The 16,788-nt window shown below is 43.2% G+C and overlaps 1 protein-coding gene across 1 annotated transcript in view; it reads right to left on the bottom strand.

The window, feature by feature from the left end:
* LOC119170747 (fatty-acid amide hydrolase 2-A) overlaps positions 1 to 16,788 on the bottom strand; it is a 65,127-nt gene that overhangs the window by 13,040 nt on the left and 35,299 nt on the right. The window contains exons 5-7 of the mRNA XM_037421998.2: positions 10,350 to 10,469; positions 5,789 to 5,943; positions 1,797 to 1,892 (exon numbers count right to left, since the gene is read on the bottom strand). Of these exons, the coding sequence (XP_037277895.2) occupies positions 1,797 to 1,892; positions 5,789 to 5,943; positions 10,350 to 10,469 (371 nt within the window). The remainder of the gene's footprint in view (positions 1 to 1,796; positions 1,893 to 5,788; positions 5,944 to 10,349; positions 10,470 to 16,788) is intronic.

The raw sequence follows: 16,788 nt of genomic DNA, 5'->3' as shown, positions 1-16,788 counted from the left end.
AGCAACGCAGCGTGGCGCACGCCTGCAACTGTATGACAGCACCGGTGCTTGAGGTGGCAACGCCGGCGCAACGCGACGAAATGAACGCCAGCGAGCACGCGCACCGCGTCATGTCGAAATGTATTGACGCCTTGACTGTGGCGTGTGGTCATGTTCTCACATGTCGCGCATCTGATGATTATTTCGTTTGCACCAGTCACATACATTCGTCCTTCATTGGCGTCACGTACGTGAATACCAAATTTGACATATGTGAAAGTAGCAAAACGGTCGCGAGCGCATCATGAGTGTGGCAAGTTGTCATGTTGTTACATGACACGCATGTTGTTATTATCATGTTTGGATGTGTCATTCACTTATGTCGTCCGTTCGCGTCGCATAATACCGAGTTTGCTACATATGAAGCTAGTGAAACGGCCGCGAGCGCATCATTAGCGTAGCATATAGTCATGTTGTTACATGGCGCGCATCTCATGTTTATCATGTACGCACCGGTATCATACCTTTGTGATCCATTCACTTCCCGTAATACGAAATTTGGTATAAGCGAAGCTAGTGAAAGCGCCGCCAGTGCATAATTAGCGTGACATGTAGTCATGTTGTTACATCACACGCATCTTATGATTATCATGTTTGAACGAGTCACATACCTTTGTCATCCATTCACGTACCATAATACCAAATTTAGTATATGCGACGCTAGCGAAATGGTCGCGAGTGCATCATGATTGTGGTATGCAGTCATGTTGCTACATGACACGCATGTCATGATTTTCATGTTAGGGTCTGTCGCTTGTGTCGCTATGAAATCATGGCATACCATACCAGTTTTGCAACATGCCATGTGAACGAAACCAACGCAAGAGCAGCAGGGCCACGAAACGTAAATCCTGACAGTCATAACGTACATGTCTTAATTTTCATGTTATGACTAGTCAAATATGTTCTTCATAAAGTCATATTAAGCCATACCAAGTTTGGTGTCGATACCATATTCGAAACGGCCATGACAGCTAAAAGTCATAGACTGGATGGATGGATGGATGGACGGATGGAAGGTGGGTGGGTGGATGGGTAGATGGATGGATGGATGGATGGATGAATGGATGGATGGATGGATGGATGGATTGTATGGATGGATTGTAGCGAGAGAGGAAGACGGGACGGCGGCCAACGTGGTTGTGTCGTTCTCTCGCCACTTTATTCCACACCTGAAGCGGAGCCGCGGTGGCTGTCCACGTCCGACACACCAAGTGGGCCGCCGTCCCGTCTTCCTCTCACGCTACAGGGACGGACGGACGGACGGACGGACGGAAGGACGGACGGATGGATGGATGGATGGATGGAAGGACGGGCGGACGGACGGACGGACGGACGGACAGATAGATAGAGAGATAGAAACGCTCAAAGTCGTCGAAGCTCGCTAGGAAAGGCCTCTTATTTAAAAGTCACAGTTTTACCACGAAGGCGGAGCAATCAACGCGATAACAACAATTTGGAAGGTCACGTTCAGAATGAAAGCAGATCAAAACGTACATGTAGCTAAACATGACTACATGTAAACATGACTACATAGTGTGGTCGCGGCCGTTTCGCTAGCTGCACATATACCAAATTGATAAGAAAAAGAAAAAAAATAAGTATAAAACTTTTGCAACAAGAAGGGGCACACAAGTCATGGTGTGTGCGACGATTTCGTACATTATTTTCTATGCGCTCAACAATTCAAAATATACTGCGACATTATTTTTTAATGCTATGCTTATTACTATATCGTTGGGTATTTTGGCACTAACCTTTTTCACGACTTTGCGAACATCACTTGTGATCCGGCTGATGTAGAGGCTTCCTTCCGTGTCCATGTAATAAAGCTTCAGCATGTTCAGGTTTACCTGAAGAAAAAGAAACCGTTTCCGTGTTTTCAAATCACATGTTTCTGAATTTTCAAATTGTGCCTCATATAATTAGGAACATTTTATTCCCGCATGAAAACTGAAAATTGTTCTAATTTTAACACCGAAAAACGTAACGAAGATCTACGGATCTCTACGAAGTGAATCATGGCAAGTGGACGAAGCACTGAGGATGGTTCTTACCTTAAGTCACGCGTGACATAGCCCACTCGTGCATGTAAGTGAATGACAACGCATGTGTACAGTATATACAATGTGTTCTTGCTGTTGAGCCGCCGCGTCCCGCGCCCTCAAATGCGAGGGAGTGTCAGCGTTTTGTCGCTTCAACCCGAACTCTCGCCTCCGCTAAGCTTCCTATTTGCGCAGACGTTGAGCCGCCGCATGCCGCGCTCTCGCCTCCGGAGCAGCAGCTTGTAGGCGTTGCCGTTTTGCCTTTCGCGGGCGAGAGCACCATCGTTTTCATCCATGCCACAGAGAGTGTGTGGTCTGGAAAGCATTTTTTCTCATCGTCATAAGAATCGTCATCGTCATGGCATATGGTTGGTACCTTGCAAATGCTGTGCCGTGATGACAGTGTCACCTTCATCTGGTACCTTGCATGTGCTAAGGCACTTATCCTTCCTCGTCATCGTTATGGCGTATAGCGGGTGCCTTGCGTGTGCGGTGTCGGACAACGTACAACGGACAAAACTAGACGTTAAGGTGCTTTTCCACCACTGTTGTTGCGGTTTAGCGTTCCCAAATCATGATAGGATTATGAGGAATGCCTTAGTTGTGGCTTTGGCCGATTTCAACGAGGTTCCTTAAACCACCAGCCACAAGCATTTTTTCCTGGATCGACAAGGAAGCGGCTGCGATTCGATCTCACGACTTTCGTGTGAGCAGTCGAGCACCACAAATACTAGACCACCGGGACGCATCAACGCTAAAAAGCAATAGTCTCGGCGTGACATGATAAGAGAGTGCTCATACATATATACAATGATTTTTGTTAAGCACCCGAACATGTATTCACCAGAAGCTACGTCAAGGGCGATATTATGGCGCGTAATTTCGAATAAGGTGTCGAAAGCATAAACGCATATTGTGCAATTTTGTGACACAAGTTGAATTATAGATTTAGGCGACCCCCATCGTTTGGCTTAATTGGGCCAAATTCCATTCCTGGATGTGACGTAGCCAAGTATTGTCGGCTGCCGTACTGCGATCCCTCGCTTCTTTATTCGTAGACAACATTTGCTAAACACGTCAAAACGTGCCATAGTCACTGGACGTGCGGAGCAAAAACAAAGTCGTCAAGATAGCACATGCAGGTGGGCGACCGCAAGACTCGCTGAACTGCATCCAACATGCGCCTAATGTCACTTGCGCTTTGCAAAGTTCTAAGGCATGCTGTTAGCGCTGCATAAGTCGACAAGCCGCACAAGGGTTATTTTCGGCTGATCGAAATTTCTCGGCTTTTTTCCAATACCATAAGGACAAATAAAAAAGTGTTGGTCCTTGTAGATTGTCCACTTCCGTCATGACTCCGCGTTAAGAAAGAAACTTTTCATTTGTTCTGTAACATTAAAAAGATGGTGGCAATAAAGAGCAAAAGGAACCGAGAACTAAAAGAGGCTACTGATCCATTCTTAGATTAGGTAGCAGCGCACAGATTATGAGCAGAGTAAAGGGTTATGAAACGTTCCTATCTGACTAAATTATATAGAAACAACCGCATAGTTAAATAACATGTAGCAATAACCAATAATTTCGAGTCGAAGACAATGTGTGGGATTCAGTTAAAATCCTACGTACCCTGACTACAATCACACTAACACGTATTAGACATAAAATATTGGTACAATAACAGTAGAGATATAAAATTCGTGATAATCAAGTGTCAAATCATAGTTAAAAACATCAATAGGTTCAAAATCATCATCTGTGAAAACATCATGCAATATGGCACTGATAATAGGTAACGAACATGAGTAACAATTCAGTAAGAACATAAATAGTATATTAGTGCAAATTAAAGTCAGAAAGCTATATTTCATTTTGCTTTCAATTAAAAATGATTTCAAAGAACTCTTAGCAAAAGTGTTGATTTCCGTCTGTCCTGCACGATAGATTGCTGTCTGCCATGCAAAATGTTTGTCAGCATGATTGAAATAACTGTCCTAAGTAGTGGACACGAATTTTCGTTTGGAACTCAGGTGCACAAATTGCGAGTGATATTTTTGGGAAGTCGAAAAGAGATTGGCGCTTGTAGTGCCGCTGATTCATCCGTCACCCGAAGCGCCAACACGCTATATGTTGGTTGCGTTGACAATGGCAGCGGATGCAGTGCTGGAACAGCACAACGGCACATACTGCAGGCCACTTCACTTCCTCTCGAGACGCCGGTGACTTATGCGGGGGTTACCACAGCACCTTCAGAGGACCGCGGTTTTTCATGTATCGCTCTATAGTAGGTAATATGTGCACTTCTATCACAATATCTGCACTTCCGTTCCTTCTTCGGAGGCTGAACCCTGAACGCTGTCATCTTACCGACCCAAACCACCCTTGCTTTCGCCTTTGAAAACAGCCACTCATACATACTGCAAGAAAAGAGTGTCAGACACTTTTGATGCATTTCCAAAGTTTACAAGTACATCTGCAACAACTTTGGCAGCCAAAACGAGGTGGCTGACGCCCTTCGTGTGACAAGCGCAATGCCTGCTCACTCCTTAGATTACAAAGCACTAGCCACTGCCCAACAAAATCACCCTGAAATGTGCAGATTGCAGGAAAAATGCACATCGCTCCACCTTACTGAATTGCCACGTTCCTATAAAGAAACAATGATGGCGTCTAACACACCGCAGTCAGCTCTTCGTCATTCGTGTACCAGCAACTGTAACAGCCAACATTTAATTCTGCTCGCCGGGTTAAGCCATCTCGGCATCTGAACATAGAAGAACATTATCAGGGGTCTTCGTTTCATCACGCAGTAAGAAATACGTTTGAGGCTGCCAAATAACTTGACAAGCACTTCATTTCATGGAAATGACCCCACAATTGCAAGATAAATCAGCGGGTAAGCGGCGCGAAAGACACACTACAACAGGACGAATGCTTCAGCGCTTGTGCTCTTGCGAGGGGGCTCAACGACGAGTGTTGGACAGGACTGAAGACACAATACAACAGGATGAGTGCTGTAGCACTGCTCTTGTTGTGCTGTGTCTTTCGTCTCATCTTTCATGCTGATTTGTTTCGCAACTATTGCACTAACTGCCCCAGACAAAAGCACATCTAAGACCCAACATTCTCGCACAGAAGCACAACTTTTACAATGACCTGCATGGTAGCCCTTTTCACCATTTGTCTCTACAATTAAAAGACACCCCTAGCACACTTTACAGAGTTGAGTACCTCGTTGCGTAGAAAACCTACACGAATTTTGCTCTTGACGAGCAGCATTAACGAGGACCGTGCATTGAGTTGTTTTGATGAAAATTACTTCATGTAGAGATTGCTCAATAGCTCAATGATACGTATCGTCGGCGTATCAGATACACAGCTTCGCTAACCACAGCGGGGATCGTAGTCCAATTGTTTACATGAAACATCAGCATCATAATGTTTCTCTTCAGTGAAGAAAGAAGAAAAATTATAGGTACAAATACTTGTTTACTTTGCATTGATTCCCGCGTTCGGTCACCACTTTCTAAAACAACAGAATAGCCATAATACAAGTCTAATTTCTCAAAACACACCGTAACATCGAGCACTGGCACACGTCTGACCTGTGTATCTCTCGGAGTCACCCGTCAATATGGCAACTAAGCTCACAATGAAAGTGATTCATTCACCAACACTAAGACAAATTTTCATGAAGTTGTACGCACCTTTTCACTTAGTCTAAAAACGTTGGTCGGACTTCCCGCCAGAACGTTGAGCATCAGCGGCAAGTCTTCAGCAAACCTGGTCATTGGTCCCACGCAGTTGAACTGTCCAAGTTTGTCTCCGGCGTCTGGGAACAGGCCAGTGTTGTGTACTACTCCTGAGATTGCATGGCGTAAAAAAAAACAGAAAGTCGGTACGAGAGTGGTAGCACCAGAGTTTTCTCTATTCAAGCTACGTTTTTGCAAAGGCAATGTTTGTGCTGTAACAGCAAAAGAATCAATGTTCAACATAATCATTCTATTATTATAAGACTCAATATCAGGTGGGGAAGGAGCCGATACAGAAGACGTTGTGGATCAAGAGTGTTTTAGGGTAGTCAAAACAGAGTATTTGACTTACGAATGTGTTATTAAAGACCACCACTTCATTTTTCGGAGTCGAAAGCGTATTATCATGTATGAACAAGCTGACGTTTTAAAAAGGTGTAGGGGTATGGCTTTGTCCACTACATGTTAACCACGGCTAGCGACCATGTTGTGTTCTGGGTTTCGGTTTCGGATTGACATGTGAGGATGCCAGGGGGCGCCGCTCTGGCATCTAGGATTTCAAGGCGACTGTAAAATAAAGACAGTGTGTGTTAGGTAACCGTGGAGTGCGGTTGTTGTGCTTTCTTTCGGCGCTTCGCACCAACCCGCGTGTTCGGGCTGGTCGGTGTCCCCGCCGGCCGCGTACGTCTCCGTCGGCAGTCTTCTTCTTCTGCTTCGTCGGGACCAGCCAGCCCCCAACACAGCAGACCATAATACTGCTCTGCTGAAACGCTGCGAGATGTTGAAGAATCCACGGTGTTTCTTTTAGCGCAAAAAGACACCACAAGAAACAAGACAGGACAAAGCGCTACCCTCTACTGGCATGATTTATTGCATCACTCCACTGTTTATATCAACCAAATACCGGAAGGACATTTGTAGCAGGGCACGGCAAAAGCCGGACCAGGCCCAGGCAGGAGAAAACGGGGCCGGCCAAGCCCGAAATGTAAATGTAACTGTTAATGAAAATATAACTGTGAAGAAAGAAATGTGGGTGAAAAGATAACAGAAGATAAAAAAAAAGCAGGCTCATTTGGAGTGTTCCACACTAGCCGCCACCATAGCTACTGGTGGCACTAACTCCTGATCCCACATTTAATTAATATGTACATACCAAATAAACTGGCTGAAGGAATTGCCACCGTGATAGCTCAGTTTGTAGATGATCGAATGTGCTCTTCGAAGGTCGCAGGTTCGGTTCCTGCCCGTGGCAAGTTATCTTTTCACCCACTTTTCTTTCTTCAAACTCACCTTACAATTAGGTCTAATACCTTCCCCTATACTTTTCTTGGCAGTATTGTATCTCAATAATATTGTGTCAAATTATGGAAAAACAGGCACTTGAGTATACACTTCTTTCCTTATTTCATTAGTGAGGGTCTCGTATTGGCAGATTCAGCGTCATTAGGTTCGATACGAGAGAATATTGATCAGCTGCCAGCTCTTAATACGTTCACATGCTACGTGACGCCAAAACAAACTCAATAATAGTGCACCACACTCGCCTCCATGGCTAATGGCGGTGCTGACTGACACTCCAACGTTTAAATTATATACCCAATAAAGTGGCTGAGGAGATAGCCATCGTGGTAGCTAAGTTGGCAGAGCATTCAACGCTCTATTCCAAGGTCGCAGGTTCGTTCCTGACCACGGCAAATCATCTTTTCAACCACTTTTCTTTCTTTACATATACATTACAATTAGGTTTAATAGCTTCCCCTATACTTTCCTTAGCTATATGGTCTGTTAGATGTTTATATATATATATATATATATATATATATATATATATATATATATATATATATATATATATATATATATATATATATATATATATATATATATATATATATATATATGACGCTATGATGACTGGGAGACGTGGCCTGGCTCATACCCCATGTTTATTCTTTTCTCACTTCTTCTCGACCTCTACTAACCATCACTTGATACGTCACAGATTCCCCCTCCCCCCGAAAGAAGGCGTGGATTACGCACAACGAAAAGTAAACAAGGAGAGGTTGAGAAGTCACAAATGTCCAAATGCACAATTGGTTTCATGGCCCCGTGGTGTTCCGTATACTCACAAAACTTCAGAAAAAAGTGCAGCGGCCTGGTGAATGGGGGAGTTCTGGTGGGCGAGGTAGGCTGTGGCGTTCTGGAGAAGGTAACCGCGTGTTGCAAAACTGCACTGACCATGACGTGACTTGAGCACCTGCGAGGAACGAACAAGGTTGGAAGTCCTTGGAGCATTTTAAGGTCGAATGTGGTAGGCGCAGAACCTCTGTCGTACAGGCTGTATTCTGTGTCGCGGCTGAGACAGAATTAGTGCTTGCAGCCTGCGTGTACAAGAACTGAAGTTCAAGAAATTATGTCTATGTTCATGCATTGTACAAATTATAGCGTTCAGTCTCTTTTGTAGTTTTCTGTGGCGTTGGCTCTGTTGTCGTGAACTAATGGGATGGTGTCTGAATCTTTGCGTGGTAGAACTGGTGACTTCTTGTCTTGTTCGGTGTTTCCTGAGGTTTCGGAGCTCTAATCTTAGGCGCAGTCTTGATATTTTGTGCCAAATGCGTTTCTGGCGCCGATTCCTTATGCAAAGATGTCTGACGTCTTGAATTTGTTTTAAGAGGCTGACTTTGCGTCATCGTCCTTGTCAGTGTATCCGTTGGAGTGTCTGCAATTCTTGGACTTGCTTTTGCTGGCGTTGCTGATGTTGCTGTGGAACGCATTGTGGTGAGATCCCTTCTTGAACATCGCGCTCGTTTTTTTCACAACTTGAGGTGGGGCCCAGTCGGCAGCTGGTAGTTTGTGGGCTGTTGTCATGCACTTCGGGCAATGAAGATAATGCTTCAGAATTGGTAGAAAGTTATTCAGAAGTTTCTTCTACCCTGTTCACTATAAGAGGCTCTTGCGCATTGCAGTGTGCGACGTTCGATGCGTCGGAGCCTTCGGTGTTTCTTCCACTGTCGAGTGTGTATGGACTGGATGGCGATGCATGAGCCCGTGTGGAAGGAGCATGGCTTGACAGGGTATTTTTCCGATGCGCCAGGTCATCTACCATAAATACGGCGTCCTTATAAGGCAAATGGTGAGCGTTAGGAGCGCTTGAAGAACCGCGTGATGAAAACCCAGGTGGTGGACTACGTATGCCAGACGAAGAGTGAACGGCATTAGGTGGTTGGGCAACGTCTCGGGTCATATGCTGAAGCGATGACTTCGCAAATGCCAACTTTCGTGCAGAAAGTAGGCACGCTCGATGGCTGTGTTTTTCCCAAAATACGCGTTGTTGTCTGCCACTGAACTCGTGTGCCACTTCGTCTTTTGTCAGAGGTCGAATCTTGTTGTGCGTTCGAATGATTGAAGACTGCCTGTAAAATTGATGACTGAGTGCAGTTGTCTGTGGATGGTGGGTTACAAGCAAGTCTTCGTCGTAGTCGCCATCGTATTTTTTAAACCAAACGATCATTTCTTCTTTTATCTTTTGCCAAGACTCATCGTTGTCGAATATGTGGGTGAGGTAAAATTTAAATGCTTCACCAGTGACGTAGTCGCTGAAGTTCGTAACCATTTCCCGTTCTGACCAGGATGCAGCGGTAGCGTGGAAGTCGAACAGGTCGAACCAGTCCTGTACAGGTCCATCGTCCGCTGCTCTGGTGTACTTGGGGATGGGAAGGTCGGTCGATGATTCTGTCATGGTTCTGGTCGCTGTGTGCAGCTAGGAGATGATTCCGTAGTCGATGTATGGTCAGGGCGTCTTGTGTAGAACTGCGTCGATGATGAGACACTGATGAAGTGGCTGGGAGGTCTTCATCCTGTCGACTCGTGTGATGCTATGATGACTGGGAGACGTGGCCTGGCTCATACCCCATGTTTATTCTTTTCTCACTTCTTCCTTCTCGACCTCTACTAACCGTCACTTGATACGTCACATATATATATATATATGTGTGTGTACTTTAAGTCATTCAATCTACATTCGCAGCCTAAATGTACGGATGACGTACGGTGACATACGATACTAAGCGCTTTGCCCGCTTGTCATGATTCACTTCATGGAGGTGCAGGGTTGTTATGCATGCACTATCATGAGTGGGCTCGAGTAACCAAGTTTTGACGGCTGTGCGCATGGTGTACACTACAAATGTCCTTTCGGTATCACGTTGATATAAAGAGAGGAGTGATGCAATAGATCACGTCAGTTGATACTAGCGCTTTTCCTGTCTACTTTCTTGTGGTTTTGGTTTGCTCTAAGCAAAAACCATGGATTCAGACCAACTAGTCCACTAACGCATTTTGTCAAACTATGTCGATTATTTAGAGATAAGTTACGAAATTAACTCAATATTTTCATTAGTTGAGCAAGATGGTACTAACGAATAGTTCCACAATATTACCGAGCGCGCAAAAGGACTAACTACTTTCTGGAAGAACTCAACTAAATTAACAGAAAAACTTGACTAAAGTTTATCACCTGCTGTTGGCTTGTGGGCGAAGATGCCGCAATAGGCAGCCGGTATTCGGACGCTTCCACCAATGTCTGTGCCTATACCAATCAGGGAGCCAGCCGCTGCCAGCAGGGTTCCCTCTCCACCTGCAGTTGGCGTGGACAAATAGAGCTTAAATACCAAACTGAACACCAATATTAGAATTTTTATTGCATTTCACATTGGACGCGTTTTTACACCAGAGATGTTCAAACATCTCATTACAGTTGCTAGAGTGAATAGAAATATCATCATCACCATCATAACCATCATCATCATTAGGATGAAGCAGTGGCACGCCCTATCCTCTTCTTCCTGTTCCTCATCTACTGGTTCTCTACCAGGACACACACGCTCATTTATCTGATGTGGGCTCCAATAACTGACAGGGGAGAAACAATTACAGAGAGATTAGAAAAAGAAATATTTAGAGAGAAAAAGAGATAGAGAGAAAGCAATGGAAGAACGAAAAAAATGTAGAGAAAGAACTACACAGAAAGAGAAAGAGATATAAACGAACAAAAAAAAGTGATTTTGGTGTTACACACAACAATTCCCGGGTGTTTTTTTTCATTTGTTAATGAATATTTCTCGGCCGGGGTGCACGACCCGAGAAGCCTATACGTCATGTTATCTGCCTACACAAAGTACTTACTGGGGATTTCCCAGTAAGTAACTTTGTAGGCAGATAACATCACCACGTGGCCTGCAGTTTCAAAGCACAATTGAATAGACCACGCTCGTGGGAATTGGCTCTTGACTAGAATTTATCTTTTTTAAAAGTCACACGCTGCTGCTTTTGTCCGAGGTCAGTCCAAATGAGTAATAGATTTGTCATTTCCAAGCTCATTTTTAAGTATATTCTGGTTGAAAACTTTAGACCACGCTACTAACAGTGATGACTCGGTTATTAGTTTTGTCTTTAACTTTCCGAGAATAATGGGCACCAAAAAGGACGGCTCATTCGTCAACCACGATAAATTATAAAAAGACTTAAAGGCCACTTTCGTTCGTCGCAAAGACATAAATGGTGACATAAGGGCTATGAGCCTGTGTGCCTTGGTAAAAAGGTCAGTAAAAACGCCACTTCAGATTAAACTTTGCCAAAGGAGCATCTTTTAGTCCATGATGGAATAGAGGTTGCATAGGGGGCTATAGAAAACAAAAATCTGCATGGAAACAACTTCTGGTCAACCGATGCCCAAAACATTTGTGTGATCATAAATTCTTAACTAATACCGTACAATAAGTAGCAAATAATCACTACGATATGAAAACATTTGATTATCTTTCTAGGGCTAGAAATATAAAAGCGCTTTTCATATTTTTAAGGTCTCAAAAAATATCAAGTCATGTTTATTTCATAATTCACTTTCGTTACACGGTAAGAATAGTACAGCCGGACGTCCCAAAGTTTCCGAGAAACTGACGGGGGAACCTGTTATGGTGACATGAGTGGGGTAATTACAAAAAATACAGCAAAGAATGCGAATCTGTGAGCAAGGACTAACGAGCCTACTTAACAATAACAATACAATCAATATATAATATCTTTATAATAAAACGGGAAAAATCAGACATGAAAATACTCAATATCAGGTGATCAAACAGGAATAACAAAGCAAGTATAATGAATTCTACATGACAAATGCAACTAGCTTTATTATCAGGGGTATCAGTTGTACAAAAGTAGATGGATATACGAAACTAACACATACATGCTCAAAGCCGTTATATATTTACAGAATTCAGATGAGTTAATAAATTCCTCAACAAAATATCTTTTGCTATTTGAGGTGAAAATATGACTGTTGTGCGAAGATTTTATTTCAATAGCATTGAATTCAAAATCACTATGCTTGTAAACAATGTTGCGAACTTGTCGTAGTTTGTTCTCACGACCAATAAAAGAATATTACTCTGGGAAACCCAGGTAGTATTGCTATTAGTTAAGTGATGATGATCAATGCATGCAGTGAATGTCACGCGTGGTGATCCTATCGGCAACTATGAACACTCTATGAAAAAAGAATTGTCTGAATGAAAGTATGTTAAGTTTGGAAACAATGAGTACAGGACGAGTAAAATGAGCCAAATGTAATTAAAATAACCGCTTGATTATGATGTCGCTGCCACCATTCAATGTGCGCGCAGTGAGTGTCGCCCCAAGATGATACACAATATAAAATATGAGTGTGAATTTAGGCAAAATACAAAGAACGTAAGACGTGCGGTGGAAAATACGTACGTGTTTTGATGATAACATTGATTCCAAATACTATTTTTTTAACTAGTGAACTGGCATGTTTATGACATTTTAGTTCAGTATCTAAGATGGACGCCACGAAACCGTGCTTCACTAGAAATGTTTATGGAGTCATTGCGGCTGTGAAGAGAAGGTGGTATCTCAAGTGAAATTCGCGGGGAATGAAGCGTCATAAAGACCTGATCTGCCACTGTTTGCTCCGGTACTATAGAGTGATGTTATGTAAATCTATGTTGAGGTCAGTCTGGAGTGTAGACACTGATTTATTTTATGTAAAGTTAGTTGTGTTATCAGCGTACAGTAAGCACTAGGTCCTAGTAAGAATGGCAGGTAAGTCATTATTAAACATCAAAAATAAAAGTGGGCCTAAAATTGATTCCTGTAGCACACCTATGTGAATAAATTTGGGTAATGACAGATGGCCGCTAATGTGCACCATTTACACCTGTTACTGAGGTAGCTTTGAATAAAGTTTAGAGGAGGGCCAGACATAATTCTGGTTTTCCGAATGCACGTGATGATTTGTTGTGTCAAAAGCCCTCATTCAACCGATAAAAACAGAATGACCTGTTTATTTTTCTCAGTTGAGGTAACATAGTGCAACCTCTGGTGAATATATGGGCCGAAATCCTAATTGTGCTGACAAAAGGTTTTTTTGAATAACGCATTAATCTAGTGTGGGATAGTTACCACCCTCTGAAAATGTTCACTCTTCAGTTCTTTTTCTCCGTCAACTGTCTGATTAGTAAAACATATCACGAAGGGCTACAATATATATTTATGTCAACTATACTATTGGACATTGTGAAACAAAAGGTGGGTGATTATTTCAATGACGTTGCTATAGCTGAGCTGGTGGAGGTGATAAACCAGTTATCTCCTTCAGCACCTAGATCAGATGGGGATACCAATGCAATAATAAAAATATTAATTTGAATTTTTTCCACCGTCCTCTTTGACAAATGCCTGGATACCTGCGGAATGGAAGCTGTATAAAGTGATTCCGCTTCTTAAAAAGCAGGCAATTGGATTTGCGCGGGAAAATGTATACGGACAATCTGAATAACGCCATATCTGGCGCACCAATGAAAGAGTTTTGAATGTCCGGGTAATAAAATATATTGAAGATAATACAATAATAAACCCCAGTCAAATTGGTTTTAGATCTGATTGCTCAATATGGTGCGCGCATGTTGGTTTAAAGAGCCACATACAACTAACTAGGCGTCGGGGTGAACACTGTGCATTAGTTACTCTTGATTTGGCTAAGGCGCACGATATGATTGAGCATTCAACTTTATATTCACATGGAACGCCACCAATTTCCTAAGTACATCAGAGCGTGGGTTTTGGAGTTTTTAAGGGAAAGGCAATTAGACTGCTTTAAAGATGGGTGCTCATCAAATAGATATAAGCAGACACGTGGCGTGCCACATGCGGCTGCCCTGTCGCCAGTGTTGTTTACCATTTTTTAAGCTCCATTTCATCAAATCAGCACATTCAGGTATATGCGTATGCAGACGATGTTGCTTTGTTTGAGAGTAATGAAGATATGCAATCACTATATCGGAATCTACAAAATTATCTCAATATACTACAAGCATATTTAAAACACATTCATAAGACTTTCCACGTCAAAAAAAGCGTGCTTCTTGCGTTCTCTTTTAAGCAAGCTATAAACATCTCGCTAATGTATAGTAATGAGCTCATCACACGGCTGTATTTTTTTAAATATCTAGGCATCATATTAAGAACACATGATATTAGTGAAACCACATCGATGGTTTCAACAAATCATAAAATGGGATTGACAAGAGATAACTAACAATGATATATAACATTATGTGCGGCGTAATATGGAATTTAGATGTGTATTGTTTTTTTGCAGTACAGCCTATAAAATGAGACCCACAATACAGCTGGAAAGGAAAGCGCTGCATTTGTGCCTGAATTTCGCAAAGTTTCTTGCAAGCAATGTGTTGTATCTGGAAGCATGCCTACTTCCCTGCTAAAAGGATCCAAAATCTTACTACTTAAGCATTCTAAAGATATAAAGTTCGCACTAGAGATGCCCATTTTACGTTTTCAGTGAAGAACTCAGCTCGTTTTTTTAAACAAATTGGTCGCGAACACACACCCTACAAATTATAGTTGCACAAGCGAAGCTAAAGCCACTGAGTGTAAAAATCAAGCATACTGGCGTAATAGGTAACTTATGTTTAATGCTTAGCATACGACTTAATCAAATGGTTCTTCATAACGCAAAAAAACTGCCGCATAGGTATTTAAAGTACCAGTCAGCAGATTACCTAGCTCATCTGGAAATAAGCAATATAATGGCGACTCATGCGTTACTGTCAAAAGAAAAGGCTGGGGTAGCCATCTTCTCTTCTTCTCTTGACTGGTCCTTTTTGGTTCGACTCCCAGATTATACCCCTTTATTCATTACAGAATTATTGGCAATTGTTCTAGCTCTAAGCAAAATGCCCTCAAGCGAAGCAGCAGCAGTGATCATTACAGGTTCTCTATCAGTATGCACCGCACTTTTTGCGGCAACCAATTTAGAACTCAAGAGTAAATTTCATTATTTAATTCCAAAAACGTAAAAAAACAGCATATGCTATGGGTACTAGACCACCGCGGATTATATTGGAGCGAAACGGCAAACCCTTTAGACACAGTATCTTAAGATGAACCCACCGTCCCAGTTTTACCACATAGTGCCATAGTGCTTACACGACAGCATTAAGGTTAAGAAATGCTTGTTGGCAATGTGAAATAGGCAAATTATTATTGGATCAATTTAAAGACTTTGAGCATCTAAGGCATTGCTGGAATAAACATCGGTGTGCATCTCGCCAGTTAGAAGTTACTTGCTGCAGATTGCGCTATGAAGTTCCACAAGTCAACTATTACTTGGTCAAAGATGCACTCAATTTCATAAGTTAGGAAAGTACTGAATGTTACAGTAATATTATTACTGGGCCGCAACCTTAGTAGACTACAGCCACATGAAAGTATGCTCCACTATGTATTGATTGATATCTGGGGTTTAACGTCCTAAAACCGCCATATGATTATGAGAGACGCCGCAGTGGAGGGCTGTGGAAATTTCTACCACCTGGGGTTCTTTAACGTACACCTAAATCTGAGCACACAGGCCTACAACATTTCGGTCTCCATCTGAAATGCAGCCGCCATAGCTGGGATTCAATCCCGCGAGGTGTGGGTCACCAGCCGAGTACCTTAGCCACTAGACCACCGCGGTGGGGCGCTCTACTATGTATGAGTACATCAAAGCAACAGAAGGATTACCATGTTAGTCTATCCTTACTGACTCAGAGTCTTAGTTTGTAATGGGTTGTTATTTCAAACAAGAAACAGAGATGGTCTGACTACTTGCAGAGTAAGCATTTTCATTTATTTATTCGAAGTTCTATCTGTAAACGAATTTTACAGATTGATTTGAGTTTCACAGTCTGAGTGAGTGAAACAACTTTATTGACGATCCGGCATAAAGGGGGAAGGGGTAGGGGGATTAAAGAGAGACACTAGCGTGCTCGGACGTCCCGGAGCAGCAACCTACTCGCGTCAAACCCGTGGGGGCGCCGCTTTCGGTCGCTGGCGTTCCAGGATGCTAAGCACGTGCTGGATCACGTCTCTTTGGTTGCCTGGCTCTCGGCTGATGATTTTGCTGCTTATGGCAGTTGGCATTACTTCTTGGTTACCCGGCGGTGGTGCACAGTCCCAGAGGAGGTGTCTCTGGGTGGCTCGCGCCTTCTTGCAGTGTTGGCATACATCAGTGGTGTAAACCTCCAGGCAAACGTGCTTTGCCCAGACGGTGGTCCATATGGCTTGTACTTGCAGCTGCCGTAGTGTGGCTGCTTCTCTGCATTGTAGGTCTCGGTGAGGCGGTGGGTAGAGGCATCTACTCGTTCTGTAGCACTGCAGAACGTCGGCGTAGGTTGTGATAAAATACTCTCCGTCTTCGGCATCGGGTCTTTGCGGCTCCGAGGAATGCGTTGACGGAGACCCGCGGCTAGTTAGCGTGTGTGCCTCCGTTGCGGTTCTGCCTCCTCGTTGCGGTTCGGGCCCACGTCCAGCTCCCCGGCGTGCGAGAAGACAGTCTACTACGACTCACCCAGTCGTTTGCAGTCAGC

This window comes from Rhipicephalus microplus, chromosome 2, assembly GCF_043290135.1.
Source record: "Rhipicephalus microplus isolate Deutch F79 chromosome 2, USDA_Rmic, whole genome shotgun sequence".
Lineage (NCBI taxonomy): Eukaryota > Metazoa > Arthropoda > Arachnida > Ixodida > Ixodidae > Rhipicephalus > Rhipicephalus microplus.
Note: the sequence above shows the minus strand (reverse complement) of the source record. Positions and strands in the feature narration are given on the sequence as shown.